At 41.7% G+C, this 23,486-nt stretch overlaps 1 protein-coding gene across 1 annotated transcript; it reads left to right on the top strand.

Moving 5' to 3' along the window:
- The first annotated feature begins 6,091 nt into the window (after positions 1-6,091).
- Positions 6,092-18,677, top strand: LOC129250285 (uncharacterized). Its single transcript, XM_054889920.1, has 6 exons — positions 6,092-6,426; positions 6,773-6,987; positions 9,759-9,991; positions 14,734-15,129; positions 15,198-16,853; positions 16,917-18,677. The coding sequence occupies exons 1-6, from the start codon at positions 6,092-6,094 to the stop codon at positions 18,675-18,677; spliced, it is 4,596 nt and encodes a 1,531-aa protein (XP_054745895.1).
- Positions 18,678-23,486: the final 4,809 nt, after the last annotated feature.

Consider the following 23,486-nt stretch of genomic DNA (forward strand, 5'->3'; position numbering starts at 1 on the left):
AGAAACTGTGGTTTAAAGCCTAAACTCGCACTCTGGAAGAACAATGCTATAGTAGGACCGATTTTGACATACGGAGCATTAGTATGCTAGTATGTAGTAGTAGTAAACAAACAGTAGCAGCCTGCGCAGGAAAAACTGGAACTATGAAATCGTGTCGTGCAGAGGTACTGAACGTTATACTGAACCTGTTACCAATAGATTTGCAACTACGACTAACAGCAGCAAATACCGCCTTCAGAATTTAAGAGGGTGGTTGTTGGCATCCTTGGGGTTTGGTCATAGTACTATTTTTGATAGTCGAAAGCTAAACGGCAATCAATTAGACTACATTGCCGCTACCCTAGACTCCTTCTTCTTCTTCTTAATTGGCGCGATAACCGCTTACGCGATTTTGGTCGAGTTTAACAAAGCACGCCAGTCGTTTCTTTCTCGTGCTAACCAGCGCCAATTGGACACACCAAGTGAAGCCCAGTCCTTCTCCACCTGATCTTTCCAACGCAGACGAGGCCTTACTCTTCCTCTACTACCACCAGCTGGTACCGCATCGAATACTTTTAGAGCCGGAGCGTTTGTATCCATTCGGACGACATGACCCAGCCAACGTAGCCAATGGATCTTTATTCGCTGCGCTATGTCTATGTCGTCGTAAAGCTCATACAGCTCATCGTTCCATCGCCTGCGATATTCGTCGTTCCCAACGAGCAGAGGTTCAAACATCTTGCGCAGAATCTTTCTCTCAAACAGTCCAAGCGTCGCTTCATCGGATATTGTCACCGTCCACGCTTCTGCGCCATACGTTAGGACGGGCATGATGAGAGTCTTGTAGAGTGTTAGTTTTGTTCGTCGAGAGAGGACTTTACTACTCAATTGCCTACTTAGTCCGGTGTATCACTAGTTGGCAAGAGAGACTTCAGACTAGACCCTAGACTTCAGACTAGAATTTAAGGTAATGTTTCCCAAATGAAAGGAATAGGAGTTAAATTTGGTAATCAAGGAAGACACCACCGTACCTTACACCGATGGATCCAAGATGGGTTGCGGCATCGGCGGTGGTATATATTCGAAAGGCCTCGAAACTTCTAAGTGATTTCGTCCGGCGAATTGAAATAGCATCTTTTAAGTAGAAGTTCTCAGGATAAGAAAGCTTGCAGGATAATCAGGAATCATCCACAACAACTATTTTTACGGATAGTCAAACAGCCTTCTTAGCTATAAAGTCACCAACAAGCAATTAAAAAATTGTCAAACAATGCAAAGAAGATTTAAAAGCTTTAGCACAGTTGACAGACATCACTCTCATCTGGGTACCTGGCCATAGGAACATAGAAGGAAATGAGAAAGCAGATGAGCTGGCAAGACAGGTGGCTTCCTCTAGGGTATCCGATTTGGTAGCAGTGGGCTGCCCCCGAAGCCTCTACAAAAGGGAGACCTTTTTGCAATTCCAGAAACAGGCTGTTGACAGATGGACTAACACCGATACCTGCAAAACAGCGAAGGAAACGTGATGACAGTACAACAAATTGCGAAGTGACGAGCTGATACGATAGCCAAAAACATACATCGTTAGGATTACTTCAACAATAACCGACCGTTGGCCTATCGGAGACCATGCTAGGAGGATGAGGTGGCCATATAACGATATATGTAGAAGCTGCAATCAAGAAGATTTTAGGGAGACAGTCTTCCACTATCTATGTGAGTACCCAAATATGGGTATTGTCAATGAAAAGGAAATTGTCAATGAATGTTATAGATTTATAGTCAAATCAAGATGGTTTGACTCAATAAAGGCAGCGGTTCTACTAGTGGTGTACCAAAATCCACCTTTTGTGCTAATTGAGTCTGGGGCGTGTCACGCCGACAGCACCTCAACCAACCAACCAACCAAGGCGGCTTTCACCCAGGACGATCAACAACAGACCAAATATTTATGCTAAATCAAAATCTGGAACAATGCTATGAATGCAACTTAGACGTGCACATCCTATTAGTCGATTTCAAGCAAGCTGTCGACAGTGTTCTCCGAGAAACGCTTGTCGACTTGGGTGTCTGCGCAAAACTCATTCAGTTGGTAAACTTGGCAACTCTGACTAACACTACTGGAAAAGTAGTTGAACAGCAAACAGTGTCAAAGCCCGTTGAGATTTCCTGTGGCGTAAAACAAGGGAACTCGCTTTTAACATGTGCCTTTAAAATCCTTCTTAACTATACGATAAGAAATGAAGTCAAGTGTGGTAGTCACTCAGGAATAACAATCGCCTTTGCGACGATATGGCAATAGTGGCAAGATATTCATTTGAAACTTTGCAGCATTGAAGGTCATGCCAAAGCAGTACGTCTTAGAATAAACGAAAGCAAAATTAATATCTGAAGACCTCGCGCAGCGAAATCGGGATATTTACTTTGACAGAGTTCAACACTTCAAATATTTGGGAGTGGTAATAAAAAATGACAACAGCAAGCAAAGCATATTATGGCAACACTAAATTCCTCAAGCCTAAACTGCTAACAATTGAATGTAAACTCCGTCTCTACCAGTCAGTAATGCTGCCGGTGCTGTCATATGGCTGCGAGTGCTGGACAATGACAAACAAAAACGAAAGGAGCTTATGAGTGTTCGATCGAAAAGTGCTCCGAAGGGAGTTTGAATACGCTACAACGATGAGTTGCTAAACTTATACTGGGGAGAAGATGTCATTAAACACATTAAGTCCAAAAGTTTTCGTTGGTTAGAACACACTGTGCGCAAGGAGGACAGCCGCCCTCAAAACTCCTTTTTAACAAAAAGCTCTCTAACGACCCGGCCCGAGAACTTCTGAGGTTAACCTGGCTTGACCAAGTCATAGCCGACCTAAAAAAGCTACGAGTTATGAGCTCGAAGTCTATTGCTATGAAACGTGCAGATTGAAAGAGGATTGGAGGCGAAGCTAAAACTCACCCTGAGCTGCAATAGCTATTATACTTGATGATGATGGTTTCCGGGATCGTGATAAGTGGCCGGGAGTAAGTAGCATGAAGTCACTTGGGTCATCCGTCAAGGGACTCAATGGCTTGGAGTTTACTGTTGCCTCCACTTGCTTAAGCACAGTAAAGAATTCTTCATAAGTAATTAGCAAAGGAGATTTGGTGGGGGCAAGCACCCACGTTAAGATATGGGAAGTTTGGAGAATAAAATCTTACTCGTTACATTCAATTTGTTATCGGTCTTAAGTTTCTCCAAGTTTATGAATTTAGGAACATCCAAAAAACCGACTAGGGATTACACAACAACAAATTAAGGGCTTTATTGAAAAAGGTACCAACTGAAAATCCCACCACATACGGTGAACTAGACGGTACCGAAAGCCATGAATAGTACTTTAAAAGCTGGGTGCCCTGTTGTACGCCATAGAGAAAAGACAAAACCACTTGGTGGTCAAAAGAAATAGCCTCGTCACGAAAATTCAATAGGACTCGATTCAATTCGGCCAAGGCCACGAAAAGGTCCGAAGACTGGTTAGCCTACATATCTGACTTAAAGATCTTCGTGCAACGCGAATCCTGGTAAAACTACTGTAAGGGAATTGAAGATACTACAGAAACGGCGTAATAAAGAGGATTCTTACAAATACACCATACAAATTTGGCTATCTCAAGGGTCCGATAAATACATGGACTACGTCATGTATGGTATCTTTAGGGCTCCTCCTAGACACACACTTCTCAGCAACAAACCGGTAGAGCATAAGAACAACTAAAAATGTTGAAAGATTAGCACTTTTGGTCCATATATTGTAAATCACCGCGACCAGATGGCATTTACCCGGCAGAGTTACTGCAATCACGGGTTATAATCTCTCCGTTCATTACTGTCATTGTTAGAAGCTGCTTGAGTAGAGAGAGCTACACTAATTTGTAGGAAGATAAGAGTCTCCTTGAAAATTAAAGCAAACAGGTTCTCACACACGAATCCTAAATACTTCAGACCTATCAGTCTTACGTCTCTTCTCCTCGATGAGTATCTACACCTCGTAGTCGTACCAATCAGCAGGTTCTCCCCGGCACCGCACGCCAACATAAAAGGTGAATCTACAGAAACTGCTGTACACTCACTTTTCGCGATCGTGAAAAAGAGCCTGGCAGAAAAAGAGTTGCTTTGGTAGCTTTTGTAGACAGCTCCTTCTAGCCTTTTACAATATTAAAACAAGCGTCATAACGGGTGCTCTGGAAGGTTTTGGAGTCGAATCTAATGTTGCTACTCTGATCGAGACTATACTTGTCAGAAGAAAAGTAACTGCAAGATTAGGCAACACAATAAAATACAGACAGGTCTGCAGAGGTACTCCTATTGGAGGGATCCTCTCACTACTCCTCTGGATTCATTGCATTGCACACATGCAAAAAGCGGTCGGAATCAAATGGGAAATAACACCTCGTATTACACATAGCCGTAACGCCTCGGTAGTTCGGCCTATTTTCTATGGAATACATGTGTGGTGGCAATCAACTCAAAAGGCAACCCATACGAAACTGCTGAGCAAGGTCAAAACCACTGCGTTTTTATGCATCACCGGCGCTTTAAGTACTACCCCAAAAAAGTGCGCGAGGTGCTCGTCAACTAGCCTGCTTTAAATCTTATAGGCAAACACCTGGCCGCCTCTTCAGCGCTTAGACTTAATAGTATTGCGCTATACTACATATATACTACTCATAGTATAGTTATAATCAATCTACTCCTCTTTCCCAAAACCCACCTTCGACAGGCTCTCCAAGATTAACATCCCGCGAGGAAGAGAGTAGCAAACTCAAAGACTATGCAGAAGAACGGAAATAAATTTTTACTTGGATGAATTTAAGCTAGAAAATAAAGTAGGCTACGGAGTTTTTTCAAAAGAATTAGGTTTAGAATTATCTACAAAGCTGCAAAGTCAACCTTTAGTTCTGCATTCGAATCCACAAATGTAGAAGCACAATCTCTGTATATGTGAGAGCAGTATACTCTCTGAGAGAAAAAGCGCCTAAGCGGAGCTAGGAATTCATCAGTGCTCAGGTCACTGACGAGTTCTAAGTGAACAGCTCGGATAACAAAACATATAAATGGTGGAACAATAACATATACCTACACAAGAATGAAAGAAAGAAGATTGTGCTCATCAGAGAGTACGTGACGTCACGATTTTCCAAGTTGTGCAGTATTGCCAACCATTTGCTCTTCGCAATAAATTTAGTGCTTCTTTATACCGAAAATGCGAAAATTTTGAAGTTTCGTGTTTGTTCCTTTTTTTAATTTTTAATTTAAAGCTACCGAAACTTTAAGTTAAAAAAAATGCATTATTGTACCGAAGAAGGTTAAAAAAGGCCACTCTGAGAAGATTTTAGTGCTAATGAAAATTAGTTGATTCTTATAAAACTTGATATTTTGAAAGTCTGAATTTAATTTTTTGCTCCTTTTAAGGTTATGCAAGAATATTAAATGTCCCTCTCTCAACTCTTCTTAAGATTGAAAACCTTTTTACACATTTTAAAAGGCGTTTCAATTTACTGAATGCGGATTAAAACCATAGAACCATTTTTATATCCAGAGCTAAGCAACACCTTAGGAAGGTCATTAGGGGAGCAGAGGAGGGCAGTGAAAAGGGAGTGGAAGCGAATGCGCCACAACCGGACTCGGGAGTTAAGAGACAACGCTCCCTGGAAGAGGATATCCCGCAAGAGAAGAGGCCCAGGATTGGTGGTGGCCCGCCAAAATCATTTAGCGAAGTCGCTAAACAGGCGGGCTCGATCATTCTGGGAGTAATGGACAGCGGTAAAGATGACGGCGCCATCTCCAGGGAGGAATGGAAGAAGGTAGCGTCCGCCATCTCCGCAGTATTTATGAGGGTAGCGAGGGAAAACCCTGGCCCCCCCCAAGCTGTGAAATTGCAGGATGGCACTACGGTTCATATAAAAGAATCGTCTGCGCTGACGAACGGTCAGCCTCAATGTACAGGGCGGCAGTAGCCTGGGAGAGGTATGGGAGGGAGCTAAGCTGAGGGTAGTGGACCGAAAGGATCTACCTGTACGTCCGCGAGCACGTGTCTGGCTCCCCTCCGAACCCTCTGCCTCGAAGGAGATGGAGGAAATCCTCCGCTACTGCAACCCCACACTTCCCACACACAACTGGAGGGTGGCGAAGGTGGAGAAGACTGAGGGATCCTATCGGCAAGCGCTGATTCTGCTGAATGCAGAGTCCCTCAGTCCTCTCGCTGAAGCAAAAGGGGTCATTAACTATGGCTTCGAGAAGGTAGTCCTTAAAGTCTACCAAACCGATGCCAGAGGAGATGCCCCTGCACATCCGGACGTGCTGGGAGACGTAATGCCCACAGTGGAGGAAGCTCCTGTGGACATGGAAGTGGAATCCGCCATGTCGGAGGGTGACAATGCTGATGACGTTCGCTCTTTACCGGGGTCCGTCATAAGCATCGGGTCGTTCTTCGACAGGGCGGAGGAGGAGAGGCTTCTGGCCTCGGAAAGCGAGGACGCCGTCCATGGGGTGAAGGAGAGGATACTGGAGGATGAATATTCTTCAGATAAATCTTCAACACTCTAAGGCGGCGTCCACCAACCTACTAATCCACCTTGAGCAAGGTGGAGCTGACATAGTCCTGATCCAGGAACCGTGGCTGAGCAGCAACGGCATTTCTGGGCTCAGGACGAAAAGCTACAATCTGGTGGCGTATAGCGGGACAGGTAAACCAAGATCCTGTATACTCATCAGAAAGGAACTTAACGCATTTATTTTGCCTAATTTCAGCAATGAAGACATTGTAACGGTGAGCCTGGAGGGCCCTCCTGGGAAACTATGGCTGATGTCAGTCTACATGGCACATGACGACGAGGTGGAACCACCTCCGGTGCTGCTAAGGAAAACCCTAGCTGAAGCAAAACGCAGGAAAATCGGCGTTATTATAGGCACTGACGCGAACTCCCATCACACCTGCTGGGGAAGTTCAGACATCAATGCAAGAGGTGAGTCACTTTTTGATTATATTCTAAACGAGGACTTGTTTATTTGTAACAGGGGTAAAGACCCCACTTTCATTACCGCAGCCAGAGAGGAGGTGCTTGACCTCACTCTGGCTTCTTCTTTACTGATAAACCGAATCTCCGATTGGAAGGTGCTAAATGCCCACTCCTTCTCGGACCATAGGTACATTCAGTTTTCTCTCGCTCAAACCCGTCCAATAAGATCCCCCTACAGGAACCTGAGGAGGACGGACTGGGATGCATACAACAGAAATCTACTGAACCTACTCCCCAAAGCACCGGGAGGAAATCAAGATCTATCGGAAGAAGCGATCGACGAACTGGTGGAGACTTTCACCTCAGCTTGCAACAACGCCCTTGAAACCTCTTGTCCAACAAAAGCTTTTCTCAGGAAGGAAAAACCGCCTTGGTGGACAGCGGAGCTCTCTGAGCTTAGGGCCTCATGCAGACGCCTTTCTAACAGGGCTAAAAGAATAAGATCTCCCTCAGGATGGGAGCTTTATAAGGCAGGGCTAGGAATATATAAGTCCGAAATTAGGAAAGCTAAGAGGGACTCTTGGAGAAGCTTCTGCGAAAGCGTAGAGGGCTGCCATGAGTCCTCCAGATTTAGACGAGTACTCACGAAGAGTTCCGCTCCCTTGGGGTACTTAAGAGACGAATTGGGACGTTGGGCGATGAGCAGCGAGGAGCCACTAAAGTTACTTCTCGACGCCCATTTGCCGACGAGCCCATCACCTAGCAGCACCGGCCTGGAGAGTAGATCAACCTGCACTCGAGACCGGGGCTGGTTGATGGATAAGCGCCGCCTGTCTTGGGCAATTGAATCCTTTAGACCCTTCAAGTCGCCTGGTCCTGACGGCATCATTCCTGCACAACTGCAAAAGTCAGTGGAGGTATCATGCCGTTGGTTGAGCCCTATCTATGCGAGCTGCGTATCCAGGGGCTATATACCGAGGTCATGGAGGGCCGTGAGGGTTGTCTTTATACCCAAGGCAGGCAAGTGCTCGCATGTCTCCCCTAAGGACTTCAGGCCAATCAGTCTCTCATCTTTTTTGCTAAAAACCCTTGAGAGACTGATTGACTTGCACATAAGAAGCGAAATTCCTCGGGGTCGGCTGTCGCATACCCAACATGCTTACTGCAAGGGAAGATCGGTCGAATCTGCCCTGCACACAATTGTGAAAGAGATTGAGGAGTCTCTTTCTCAGAAGGAGCTTGCGGTGGGCGCCTTCCTCGACATCGAGGGGGCTTTTAACAACGTCCTCCCGGAGGCAATCACCCGGTCTCTGGGTAAACTGGGGGTCGAAACCGACCTGATCAGATTTATCTATAAAATGCTCAGCGACAGAACTGTCGCGGCAGAATGGGGCGGCATCTCCATTCACCGGCAGGTGAGTAGGGGCACTCCGCAAGGTGGTGTTCTCTCGCCCTTCCTCTGGGTCGCTGTTGTAAATGACTTGCTGGAGGAGCTGGTGAAAGGGGGCTGCAGGGTGGTTGCCTACGCGGATGACGTCGCATTAATCGTCAGAGGAAAATTTGTGGATACTCTGTACAACCTGATGCAGGGATATCTTAACGTAGTTGTTAGATGGGCAACGGACTGCGGCCTGTCGGTGAATCCTCTTAAGACGGAGCTCGTCTTATCTACGAGAAAACATAAAATACCCAGAGCTCAACTTCCCTCACTAGGGGGCGCTCCGCTGATGCTTTCTGACAAGGTTAAGTACCTAGGTATTATCCTTGACAGCAAGCTCACATGGAAGCCCAATATTGAGGAAAGAGTGAGGAAAGCAACAATCGCCTTGTATGGATGCAAGGGCGCTATTGGTAAAAGATGGGGCCTCTCGCCTAGAGTTGTTTTCTGGCTATACAATACTATTGTAAAGCCTACCTTGTTATATGGAGTCATAGTCTGGTGGAACTCACTAGAGAAGACGACATTGGTGAAGAAGCTGGAGAGAGTCCAGAGGTCGGCACTCATTGGAATCAGTGGGGCGCTTCGAACGACTCCTACTCTGGCGCTCAACGCAATGTTAAATGTGGTACCCGTAGACATTGCAGGCAGAATTGCCGCCTCGCGTACCGCAATCAGACTGAGGGGCTGGAGCTATAAGCTTAACCTCACTTATGGGCACTCAAGCATCTCCCCGCCCTCTCCCTGTATCCCGCCTCACCCCTCCATAATGGCATCACAAAGGACGAATCCTTCTTCGTCCAAGTGTGCCCATTCCCTGGGCAACCATATCAACCTTACCTAACCTAACCTAACACCTCAGTAGCGAGAAAGAGATTTGACTGCCGAAAGCAGAAGACCACCAACAACAGTAAAGCTAAATAAAACTGAGTGAATTATTTAACTATTTATTAAAAAATGTATATTTTACAAAATTATAAACATTACATTTTAATTAGAAGAGGCCAGAAAAACGTCATGAAGAAAGAACTAAAACCCCGATACTAAATAACAAAAAAAATGCTAAATCAAGTTACGAAAATGGTAATCTGGCCATACTGGAGCTAAAATCACGTAACTCGTTGTCAAATTCGCTGAGAGCAAGGTAACGGGACCACGATAGGCGCCATCTCATTATTCTTTCCATCATGATATCTACAGTCACTGACTAACTCTCTTGCCGTACGATTGTGCGTATCAAGTGATTACCGAAGTTAAGTTAACTCAGCGAGCATTTGTGCTATTTTCACGTGCTTTTTTGATAATTCCATTTTTTCCTGGTTTGTAAAATATTTAAAAGAATATATGGGTAAAAGCCCCACCGATGGTATGCTAATTTTCCCGAAGCCAATACGTAAAAAGGTGAATAAAGAAGCATCTTTTCCACCACTATCAGACGTGACTCAAAATCATAATTGCAATGATCCAAAATTCATTATAATTAAATCTGCCGATGTGTCACACTCCTTACCAAAATACAGCGTGTTTGCTAAAAAGAAGGCTATTGATGGCATTAGTACCGAATACTTATCAGTAAGCTTACTACGCGATGACAGCCTGCTGATTCTAACAAAATCTCTCAAGGTTACTGAGAAATTTATAAAATGCAAAAACTTTGGCGGCCTATGTCCTGTCTCTGTTACTCTTCACGAAGCCCTTAACACTTGTAAAGGTACAATTTTCAACAAGAATTTGGCAAATACGGATGAAAAAGAAATTCTGGAGGCTTTAAATTCACAAGGAGTTGTGGGTTTATTCAAATTTACTAAAACTATTAATAATGTAAAGTTCCTACAGGCAGAATAGTCCTATCGTTGAAGTTGTACAGTTCCCCTCCCTACTGACATAGCATAGTACTCAGTGAGACTTAGGGACTCTTAGGGACTCCTATGAGATGCCACTCATGCCAACTACTAAGTCACTCTATAAAAAGATGCAATAATAGCACCACATGTGAAATTTGTAACTTTCCGCCCCATTCCACACTGCCATGTCAACGCACAAAATGTGTTAATTGTTATGGGCCTCCCTCCGCCTCTGCCAGAGACTTCTCAAAATACTTACAAGAGAAAGAGGTATTAAAAATAAAGACTAAGAACAAATGCAGTTATGCTGAAGCAAGACGCTTATACGAACTACAAAACATCATGAACCTAAGCCAAACGCAATCTTACTGTACAGTTCTAAACTCAACACAAGTTTCCCACCACAATATTGCTCACAACTCCATTAACCATACCTCTTCAAACGGCACTGCAGTCGCCACTCAACCACCCAGCACCACTAACCAATCCGACACATCTACTAACACGTCTCTTTCAAGCTCTCATTCAATCTCTCAACACTCATTGAATCATACTCATACTCTTTCAATAGCCATCACAACATCGACATCTTAAAATCAATCTCTCTCAATTAACTCAAACGATCAAAACAACATCCACTCAACAGCAAATATCCGCACTGCCTGTCTAATTCATTCTCCAACCACACCAACTATCAATATCGTGGACTGTATTCAAAACAATAACAACTACGAAACTAATGCATCAACAGCTCACTCCAATTAATTTTTTGTTCACCACTCAAATCCTCTTACTACACCTTACAATTCCTACAACACCGCAAACATTGAATTCACAACTCATCCCAACACAGTCCCTCAGTCACACCAACTATCAATATCGTGGACTGTATTCAAAACAATAACAACTACGAAACTAATGCATCAATAACTCACTCCAATCAATTTTTTGTTCACCACTCAAATCCTCTTACTACACCTTACAATTCCTACAACACCGCAAACATTGAATCCACAACTCATCCCAACACAGTCCCTCAGTCTCTACTAACAACAATACCCGAGATGCACAACACTACTACACCTTGGGAGCTTCAAGAACCAGAGCTATAGATTATTTTCCCTTGAAAATAACAGTAATAGCAAGCATAAAACGGTACATACAATATTGATGGTTAATATTCTTCAGGGGAATATTAAAGGTTACCAAAATAATTACCTGGAACTAGAAACTCTAATCAAAGGTCGCAAGCCACATATAATATGTTTACAACAAGCCCATATTAAACCCAGTTACTCACCATATTGCCCAAACAATATTCGCTATATTTTCATAACTTCTCTAACATTAACTATTCTAAACAAGGCTGTGGAGTTTTAATTCTCAAAAATCTTCAACACGAAAGAGTCAATATAATTTCCAATTTATCAGCTGTTGCTGTCCAATTCAATGTTAAATATCCAATCACTGTTATATCTGTTTACATCCCCCCAAACCAGACATTCTCTCACTCAGACATATTGCAACTTACCTCCTTAATAAGTATTCCTATAATCATACGAGTATGTAACACACTGGCACACGCTTGAGGACCTGCATAACAGTGACCATTTTCCGATAGCTTGCTCTCTTTCCATCTGTACCCCAAATACCCCCAGCATTAAATTTACTTCTAGATACACCACTACCAAAGCTAACTGGGAGAAATTTAATAATATATTATATGACAAGCATTTTCCTTACTTCGACAACACCAACCCTAATAAAGAAGCAGCTAGAGTTCATAAGGCTATAAGGATATCAGCGAACCTAGCAATACAACGGAGTCATCCCCGTAAAACCTCATGAAATGTGCCCTGGTGGTCGCCAGAACTAGGTAAACTACGACTTGAGAAAATGGTAGCCTGGAGGGATTATTAAAGGTGCCTAACTCTCGATTCATTGATAATTTACAAAAAGTTAAACGCCCGTTTTAACAGGGAGAAGAGAAAGGCTAAGTCCATAAGCTGATATATATGGAAGGGTATACAAACTCTCACGGGGACATATCAGCCTCATTTTATTAATTCAATAACTGTAACAACTGCAATCACAAATCCACACTCCATTTCATTAGAATTTGCAAAGAAAATTTCAAAATCTTCGGAAACATCCAACTTTCCGCCCCAATTCATAGCCTCTTCCAACAATATGCCTTAGGGGGCGTCCATAAATTACGTGAGATATTTAAGGGGGGAGGGGGTCGAGTCAAATCTTACACAAATCCACACTCCATTTCATTAGAATTTGCAAAGAAAATTTCAAAATCTTCGGAAACATCCAACTTTCCGCCCTAATTCATAGCCTCTTCCAACAATATGCCTTAGGGGGCGTCCATAAATTACGTGAGATATTTAAGGGGGGAGGGGGTCGAGTCAAATCTCATCTAATCTTACGTTGGAGAGAGGGGAGGTCTCGGCAAATATCACGCAATTCTTTTTCTGATTGAAACAAAAAACATTATACTATTTTGGTCCATTATCCAGATTGTACATGCTTAAGATTTAATCTTAAGCGTAATCGTAGTATGATTAAGATCATTCACTAATTCGTTCGAAAGAAAATAATTTCATTCATAGTTCGACGTTATAGGGTATGTTCAACAATGCATTATAATGCGCAACATACCATTTCAGAGTGAGCAGTGCGTTCAAAAATGCAAATATGGCAGTACTGCAAATGCAACGCGTTCTTAAACGTCATTTTTGTATCAAAAGTCGTGCATTATTTGCAGCAAAAATTTTCACACTGCCAATAAACACGCTAGTACAATGTCTGATGAAAAGTGGGTATTTATATTAATTATTTATTTTAGCTTTTAATACAAAAATTGATGAAAAATACGATATTTAAACTTTATTTTATTATACTTTTCTTGGTTTTAGTGATTACTTTAGTACATCGGAGATAAAATTACTGCTCAGAGTCCGACTGAGCATGCCCTTCTATGTCCTTCTTTTAAGCTTTACACGGTCTTTTTTTTCATAAATTTAATGAAAGACTATCGGTTTTTTCCTCACATACATCGCCCATGACCAAACTTAGTAACAATTCCATTTTACTGCACAGCGCGTTCATAAATGCAACAAATCTATTTGCAATTTTTCAACAAATCTATCTGTTGCGAAAGGTTACTTGGCAGCCCATTTCGCATTTTATCACCTCTCTGTTTTTCTCATTCGCCAATCAACAGCTGTCAAAGAGAAGCAAGCTTTTTTTTCAATTCTAGACGTTGGCGAAAGCGCATGGACGCGCTTATAAACGATTGTAAGGAATATGTAACATAAAATATTTTCACATATCTTTTGTAATCCTTTGTAAACTTATTAATGAATAAAATAAAGTTTTCAGCCTTTCCAAACAGTAAATACACCATTCCTTATTTACTGCACCAGAGCTAGATAAAACGGATTTCAGCCGCGTCAAACTGCAGTCGTCAACATTTTGAAAAAATCGACTTTAAAGAGATTTTCGTTTAATAACCTATAAAAATGGAGGATGTTTCTAAAGCTGCATAGCTACGGGGAAACGCGGATGCTGATACAATAAGCGCAGTCGAGGGATTATTAGATGAGGCTGACAAAACTGGCCATGCTGTGACAATTGGCACCGAAACGCCTACTGCTGACACCGCGCCAGATCGACACACACACCTGTTCGTCAAACTGCACCATTTGCACCTCCCTGCACTTCAGGCACCTCCGGGATTAGGGCTACACACCTTTACAGTACAGCACAGCCATACGCATGTGGCGTTCCACAACCTATAGAACTGCAATGCAACCAAACTGCAGGTATAACGGGAACACACATTCCATCGACCGCGTTCAATGTCGTCCCTAACCTTGCTAACGCGATGACATTTCCGTATACTTCAACTACGAACGGCATGACGACCATGCTGCCCAACTTAATCTCAAACAGCAATACAGTCTCGGCTATATCTTCGTCTCAACCCTTTTCGGCATATACATACATCAATGCACAATTTTCACAGTTTGCCAACATCGGTTGCTTCAGGATTTTCACACCCAAATGTTAACCCTATCTTAAATATGCCTTATGGAGGGTATCCGACCGTTACTAATCCGTATAGTTACTCTACGACAGCCGACCTAAATTTGACTGCCCGTATATATTACTAACTACGAGCAGTCTACCATACGGTGCGGATTCACGGACCAAGAAAACCTTATTAGGTTGCAGAAATGCTTGAAGGGCCAAGCATTAGAGGCAGTTCGTGGTAGGCTTATGGTGCCGTCTACGGTTGGATTGGCCATTAATACACTCTGCATGTTGTATGATAGACCAGACGTAATTCACCAAGTAATGCTGCGTAGGTTAAGGGAGGAACCATCTGTAAAGCCAGACAAATTAGAAACCTTAGTAACATTTTCATTAGCGGTACAAAATTATCGCGCTACAATGTAGGCGGTCGGTCTAAACGATTATCTAAATGATCCAGTGCTATTAAACGAGCTGGTAGCTAAACTACCATGTAACCAAAGGTTGAGTTGGGGCCAGCAATGTATGTCCCTGAGACGCGCTGACATTGCTGCATTCGATAATTGGCTTTTCGGTCTAGCCATGTGCGCTAGCCAGGTCACTTCCATCCAGACATCGGCGATAGCATCGTGTAATAGCAACGTCGAAGCAAAAAAGGGAAATCGCGAATCACTAAAGGGCAAAATAATGATTCACGATGTGGTTGCGAAAAATAACGAGCAGAGTGAAAAGTCGATGAATTGCCTGAAATGCGGTGCGAGCCATACGCTGTCCGATTGCTATGAGTTTCGTGCCCTATCGCAAAGTGACAGATGGAAATTTGTACGGGAAAATAAACTCTGTTTACGCTGCTTCAAAAGTCATTTCATTCGTCGATGTAATTTGAAAAGGTGCGTGGTGTAGATGATTGTAGAATGGCTCTCCATCCACTGCTTCACAATGGAACTTCGTTGGCGATTGGAAAACGACAACAAGCAACACTATACCACGAGTTGGGCACAGCTGCTGATAAAGAAACGCAAAGGGCGCTTTTCAGGTATGTGGAGGTTATTTTACATAGTGGTACCAAAGCAATACGTACATTCGCCCTTATCGACGAAGGAGCCTCCTGTACGCTAATTGAGTCTCAATTGGCGAACGAGCTTGATTTAGATGGGCCAGTTGAATCGTTATGCTTGCGTTGGACGCGCGAAATTACTCAAAATGAGGCAAATTCCAAATTTGTCAATCTTTACGTTTCACCGATTACATTACCCTCTCAAAAATACAGGCTTCGAAACGTTCGAACCGTTGCTAATCTACTACTTCCTCAGCAGTCGCTGTTCAGCTCTACGATTAGTAAGCACGCACACATTAAGGGTCTGCCGATTCGACCCTATAATAAAGCAAGAGCGCGAATTTTGATAGGTTTGGACAACGCTAAAATAGGAATCCCTATCGAAATAAGAGAAGATAGGGGATCCGACCTTATTGCCGCAAAGTGCCGACTAGGATGGAGTGTATATCGGCGCGATAAAACTAACTGCGCTGAACAACCGAGAATATTGCATACCTGCGAATGTGATACAACCAGAGACGATCGTATGGACCAGCAACTGAAAACATATTTTTCTATTGATGCCATCGGATCATATGCACCAATTAAGCCGTTGATATCTAAAGATGATGAACGCGCTCTTCAAATCATGGAAAAGACCACGCGCTTTATCTCCGCTGAAAAGAGATGGAAAACCGGGTTACTTTGGAAGCACGAAGCTGTCGAGCTTCCCGATTCGCTGCCTATGGCAATCCGGCGACTCTCGTGCTTAGAAAGTAAAATGAAGCGTGATTCGTCAATTCGTCAATTTCTTATAAATAAAATACATGATTATGAGAAAAAGGGGTACGTTCGTAAGTTGAACAAAAACGAAATAAAATATAGCGCTAGGTCTTGGTATCTCCCTATATTTACTGTTCTCAATGCCAATAAAAAGAAAACTCGATTGGTTTGGGAGGCTGCAGCAAGGGTAAAGGGTGTCGGGCTTAATGATATGTTGCTGAAAGCGCCCGATCTACTAAAGTCTCTATTGGGGGTACTGCTCCGATTTCGCGAACGACGTTTCGCAGTTTGTGGAGATATACGCGAAATGTTCCACCAGATTAAAATTATAAAAGGAGATCAAGTGGCGCAAAAATTTCTTTGGCGAAACGATGGCTCGTCTCGCGACTATGATATCGACGTGATGAGGGTTATGACATTCGGCGCTTCGTGCTCGCCTTCCTTGGCGAACTACATAAAAAATCGTAACGCTCACCGATTTGCTGATCTTCATCCCGACGCCGAACGGGCCATCGTTAGTAACACATTTGTTGACGATTGGCTTCAGAGTGCAGACTCTGAAAATGAATTGGCTCGTCTAGCAACTAAAGTTCGTTGGGTTCATCAGGAGGGCGGATTCCAAATGAGAAACTGGAAATCTAATTCCAAACACGTACTATTTTCATTAGATGCTGACGACGTTCCAGCCGCCAAATGTTTTGAAGAGCCAGAAGCCGTTATAGAAAAGGTACTAGGGATGTGATTGCTGCCAGTTTCGGATGAGTTAACATACATTGAAAATTTTCCAAAGGAAGTTTTTAATGAAAATACGATCGTGTCGAAGCGACAAATTTTGCGCACAATAATGACGATTTTCGATCCTAAGGGTTTGCTCGGTTTTGTCATTGTACAGGCAAAAATTATTTTACAAGATGTCTGGCGCTCCGGAATAGGTTGGGATGAACCGATTAAAGAAGAAGAACGTTGCAACTGGTTTCGTTGGGTAATACGCATTCCTGCGATCAACGGCATAAAAATTCCCCTTTGCCTTTCACTTGCCAGCGAAAACCAAAATAATCAGTTGCACATTTTTGTAGATGCAAGCATAAAAGCCTACGCTGCGGTGGCCTACATCCGGTCAGAAGTAGGCTCGCAAATATCTTGTTCACTTTTGGCTTCGAAAACTCGCGTTGCGCCATTGAAGCCCATTTCCATACCCAGGTTGCAGCTGTTAGCTGCTGTTTTGGGACTTAGTCTGGCAAATGTTCTTAGCTATGAACTGTCCATTACAGTAAATCGCAGAGTATTCTGGACAGACTCCAAAAATGTGTTGTTTTGGCTGCGTTCGAGCACAAGAAAATACCATCAATTCGTGGCGCTGAGAATCGGAGAGATCCTCGAGAGTTCTGCTGTTAGGGAATGGAGGTGGCTGCCATCTGGTGAGAATATTGCGGACGAAGGCACTAAATGGAGCAGCAACCGAGAATTCGACGACAACCAACGCTGGTTCTGTGGACCTAAATTCCTACTAGAACGAGAATCAAGCTGGCCAATTATACAATTTCCAGATGATGGCGAAGAGACAGTTGAGGTTCTACAGCATATAGATTTCGCTAACAACTCATTGGGTACGACCGCAGAAATAACCCCGGATGTAAAAAGATTTACTACATGGGAGAAGCTTCGCAGTGCGCATCGATTTGTTTTACGTTTTCTACGATTAGTTACGAAGGGAAAGCCACGTTCTCAGTTTCTTCAAAAGCTACTCAACCCAGACAACATAGAGACAGCAGAGCTTGCAATTATGCTTAATTGTCAAAGCGAGATGTTCCATGAAGAGATTTGTCGTCTGCGTAATGGTGAGGAAATTAATCGAAAATCTTTTCTTTTCAAGTTCTCCCCATACTTAGACCAGATTGGCCTGCTGCGAGTAAAAGGTAGAATTGATGTTGCTGAGGCTGTTGCCATTAATGTCAAGCGTCCAATAATCCTGCCACGCAAGCACGACGTCGACTTTTATCACAGGAAATTTCACCACCATCACAACGAGATCGTCGTCAACGAGATGAGGCAAAGGTTCTGCATCTCCGCCTTAAGAAGGCTGGTAAAAGAATGTGCTGCAAAATGTCAAACCTGCCGGAACCGTAGGGCTTCTCCACAACCTCCTCAAATGGGAGATCTGCCAATGGAACGTGTGTCACCTTTTACCAGGCCATTCACCTTTACAGGGGTTGACTATTTCGGACCAATGGACGTTGTAATTGGCCGCAGGCGTGAAAAGCGGTGGGGTGCTTTATTCACATGCCTTACCACCCGCGCAGTTCACATTGAAATCTCACCTACTTTATCGACCGAGTCGTTTTTGCTGATTTTTAAACAATTTGTGAGTCGCCGTGGAGTACCGAAGCGAATTATATCGGACAACGGCACCAATTTTCGCGGTGCTAGTGTACTTCTAGTAAAAGAAATTGAAAGAATATCGTCGGATGATATAGAAGGAAATACCCTGAAATTGAATGGATTTTTATTCCCCCCGCTTCCCAACATATGGGAGGGTCATGGGAGCGCATGATACGTTCTACGAAATCGATTCTAATGGACATTCTACCAGATTCCGGTATGCGAGAGGAGGTGTTAAGAGCCGTTCTAGCCGACATCGAAAACATTTTAAATTCAAGGCCACTGACGTACGTGCCGCTTGATTCAGCCGAAGATGAAGCTCTTACGCCAAACTGCTTTCTGACGGGACACTCTAGTGGTATTCGAGAACTAACAGATAATACCAACTCTGGACCGGCTCTACGGCAAAACTTTAAAATTTCTAGCCAGTTGGCTGACCAATTTTGGAGACGCTGGGTTAAGGAGTATCTCCCCTGTCTTACCAGACGTGCAAAGTGGTATCAGCCACCAGCAAACCCAATCAAATTGAACGACGTGGTGGTCATCGTAGACGAAAACTGCAAGAGAAATTCGTGGCCGAAAGGAGTAGTAATAGATATGAATTTTGGTAAAGATGGCCAAGCTCGTAGCGCAGTAGTCAAGACAGTAAATGGATTATGTACACGACCGATAGTAAAGTTGGCGAAATTGGACGTCGAGGTTGAAAAACGTGGGGTAAACGTCATGCATAAAACCGCATAAGATTTACGAAGGGGGGTGTTGCGAAAGGTTACTTGGCAACCCATTTCGCATTTTATCACCTCTCTGTTTTTCTCATTCGCCAATCAACAGCTGTCAAAGAGAAGCAAGCTTTTTTTTCAATTCTAGACGTTGGCGAAAGCGCATGGACGCGCTTATAAACGATTGTAAGGAATATGTAACATAAAATATTTTCACATATCTTTTGTAATCCTTTGTAAACTTATTAATGAATAAAATAAAGTTCTCAGCCTTTCCAAACAGTAAATAAACCATTCCTTATTTACTGCACCAGAGCTAGATAAAACGGATTTCAGCCGCGTCAAACTGCAGTCGTCAACACTATCAGTTGCATGAATTGTCACATTGACAGTGCTGCCAGCGCTGCAAGTACTGCGCATTATAATGCGTTCCTGAACATAGCCATATGTACATTACTACTGTCAAACCACCATATTTATTTTATACCAAACTAGCGTACCTTCGCCCGCTTCGCTAGATGATAAATTCAATGATTTGCTGAAAGAGAATAAAATTAATACGAAACAAAGCAAATTCTTTGATACAATTTCATTCGAACTTTATTGTAACACTTTTTGGTAGACAACGTTTTTGGTTTTTTCATCTTTCGCGTGAATAATGACGATGGTTTGCCAACTCGTGAGCAAGCTACATACAATTGTCCATGAGAAAAAATTGGGTATTCTAAATTAATACCGCACATTTGTAGAGACTGTCCTTGCGCCTTATTAATTCTCATAGCGAAGGCAAGGCGAATAGGGAACTGCAAACGTTTGAAATCGAATGGTAAATCCGCCGGAATCAGTGGAATTCAGGGTATCAAAATGTCTTCTCCTTTGTACTTCCCTTTCAAAATTGTTGCTTCGATAACGTTACCCATTAGCTTCTTCACAGCGAGTTTGGTACCGTTGCAAAGTCGGGGCACATTACTATTGCGCAGCATAATAATCGGTGCTCCAATTTTTAATCGTAAATTATGAGGTGGTAAGCCTGGCAAATCGAGTGAGTTTAAGAATTCAGTTGGATAATTTACGACCTCATCTTGATCAGTAATAGTGTCCATTGACTTATTTGATCTAAAATAGCTGAATTTATATCATTGACGTCCTTATTTTTCCCAGCTAAAATTGCTCTTTCGCTGAGTCAATCATGGTTTTTGTAATGTTGAACTATGTTTGGAAATACACTCTGTATCAATGCCTCTTTAGACTGTGCAAAAGTGCAGAAATTGTTAGGCAATGTTATCATTCCTCTTGTTTTTGAAAAAAGGTTTATTTTTTTTGGTTAAAAAGTGTTTTTTTAAGTTTTGAAAAACACTTCGCTCTAACAAATTTCTTCTCAGTTAATTGCTGAAAATTAAATATTTTGAAAAAATTATTTTTTTTTAATTTAACGTTTTTGAGAAAATTTTGTTCTTGAAAAAATTTCATACTTTTGTAAAAGTTTAAATTGATTTGTTAAAAAAGATTTTTTTCCGGTTTGAAAAACACCCCTTCGAAAAAATGTATTCTCTATTAATAGTGGAATATGAAATGCTTTGAAAACACCATTTTTTTTTTAAATTTTGTTTGGTTTTCAGAAAATTTTGTTTTGAAAAAATTTCATACCCTTGAAAAAGTTTTATTTTATTTTATTTGTTTAAAATTTTTGAAATTTTTTTTTTTTGTAATTTTAGAAAAACACCTCTTCGAAGAAATTTCTTTTATCTTTTTGAGGAAAATTTGGTTTTGAAAAAATTTCATGCTTTCGAATTTTTATTTTATTTTATTTCTTCAAAATTTTTGAAAACAATTTTTTTTATAATTTTCGAAAAACACCGCTTTGAAAAAATGTTTTCTATGTGTCATAGTGGTATTCCATTAACTTTTAGGATTATAGTCAAATACTTACAAATATCTACGCTTTCACAAATAGCAACAATAAACAAATTTCCTCCAAACCAAAAAATTTACTTTTTTTCTAAAAAAATTCTAAACAAACAACGTAATAAATTTAGAATTTTGTGTTCACGAAAAAACAGTATTGTTTTTATTGTATTAACTGAAAACCAAAATGTTGCAAAAAATCAAAACAAAACTAAATTATTTTTTTGTGTTCATTTGGTCCATATGTTCCATAAAAAGTTGATATGGTAAATAATATGAAGGGTCTGATACACGCAAATTTCCATTGACCATTATAGTGACAAAATTATCGATCACCAATTCCAACAGGATTTCAAAATCAGAGTTGGAATGAGTTGTTGTGTGGTGTACTTCTGAAAAAATGAGAAATAAACAAAATAAATCTAAAAATTCGAATTCTAACTTTATCTTGTGTATGTTCTTATTACCGTTGAATTTTTCCAATGAAGCACCATTCATTTTAAATTTTCCAAGAATTTTTTTTATCATTTCGCGTTTCTTTCCTTTTTCATTCGATTCCAACATTTGTTCATAGCCGAAAACATCGTTTGCAAACGCATTCATTTCCATATAGAATTGGTCAAAGAAAGCATTGCTCAATTGAATTGAAACATTATTTTCATAAATACTCAGGACCTTAACTAATGCACCTTGGTACATACCTAACGCAGATATTCATCGCGACCTTGACATCGATACTATTGATGAAACAATACAAAGCGCTAGCAGAAGACACATAAATAGACTATTAACGCATACAAATCCTATGATGAGAAGACTACCAAATAAAGAAAAATCTACCCAAAGTCGGCTTAACCGTCAAACACCAACAGATCTTGCAAAATCCTTGTAATCAATTGTCAACTAATCGTATATGCCATTGTTTGTTAACCACTTGTTTTTAAATAATATGTATATACTTCTTCTAAATGAGCTTGGGGGCATTGGCCCTTCAATATCACTCTCATTCCATCTTTTTGTAAATCAAATTACTTATTGTCTAACGACAGGTGTAATATTTTATGGAAGAAATAAAAAAAAAAAAAAATGTTCATTCGAATTATTTGAAATTTCTGTATACAATAACGAAAAATTCAAAAAAAGTTGTACACATAAAATGAATGTCGATTCGAAACTTACTTTAATCTAAGAATCGAGCAAGTTTTGTTTTGTACAATATTTTGATTTTTTCTTTTTTTTATATGAAGAAAATATTTAAAAGAAATTTTTTTTGCTAAAAACCTTCCCCTAGTGGATCCCTATAATATGAAAAAAGAACGAATAAAATTGGCCTCGTATCGGCCCAAAAAAATGCGTACAAACGAACATCATTTCATTTTTATATAATAGGACTATTGTTAAGTTCGTGCGGTTTTTTTTCGAAATTTGAAACTTTATTGACGTAAAATGGTTACAAATTTAATATTCAAAGTATTGTCCATCGCTTACTACTACTTTTTCCCATCTTTCTGGCAATTCACGGATTCCCTTTGTGAAAAATTCGGTCGGTTTTGCCGCAATCCACGAATCGATCCATTTTTTGACTTCATCGTAATTACGGAAGTGCTGGTCAGCCAGGCCATGTTGCATCGATCGGAAGAGATAGTAATCGGATGGCGCAAGGTCTGGACTATACGGCGGGTGGGGTAGGACATCCCATTTGAGCGTTTCTAAGTATGTTTTGACCACTTGTGCAACATGTGGCCGAGCATTGTCATGTTGCAAAATAACTTTGTCGTGTCTATCGGCGTATTGCGGCCGTTTTTCTCGCAGTGTTCGGCTCAAACGCATCAATTGTCGTCGGTAGACATCCCCCGTAATCGTTTCATTCGGTTTCAGTAGCTCATAATACACAACACCCAGCTGGTCCCACCAGATACACAGCATAACCTTCAGGCCATGAATATTCTGCGCCGACGTCGATGTTGAAGCATGGCCAGGGTATCCATACGTTGCCCGACGTTTTGGATTGTCGTAATGGACCCACTTTTCATCGCCAGTCACAATTCGATGCAAAAAACCCTTTCTTTTGTGCCGTTGAAGCAGTTGTTCGCATGCCATAAAACGGCGTTCAACGTCTCTTGGCTTCAATTCATACGGCACCCAATGGCCTACCTTTCGGATCATTCCCATGGCTTTTAAACGTTTGGAAATGGTTGATTGATCAACTCCCAAAGTTTTTGCAACCTCTTCTTGCGTTTGAGCCGGATCTTGATCGAGCAATTCCTCCAATTCGGTATCCATGAACTTTGGCGGCGCACCCTCGCGTTCTTCGTCTTCCAAGCCAAAATCACCACTTTTAAAGCGTGCAAACCACT

The sequence above is a fragment of the Anastrepha obliqua genome, chromosome 6 (genome assembly GCF_027943255.1).
Source record: "Anastrepha obliqua isolate idAnaObli1 chromosome 6, idAnaObli1_1.0, whole genome shotgun sequence".
In the NCBI taxonomy this organism is placed as follows: domain Eukaryota; kingdom Metazoa; phylum Arthropoda; class Insecta; order Diptera; family Tephritidae; genus Anastrepha; species Anastrepha obliqua.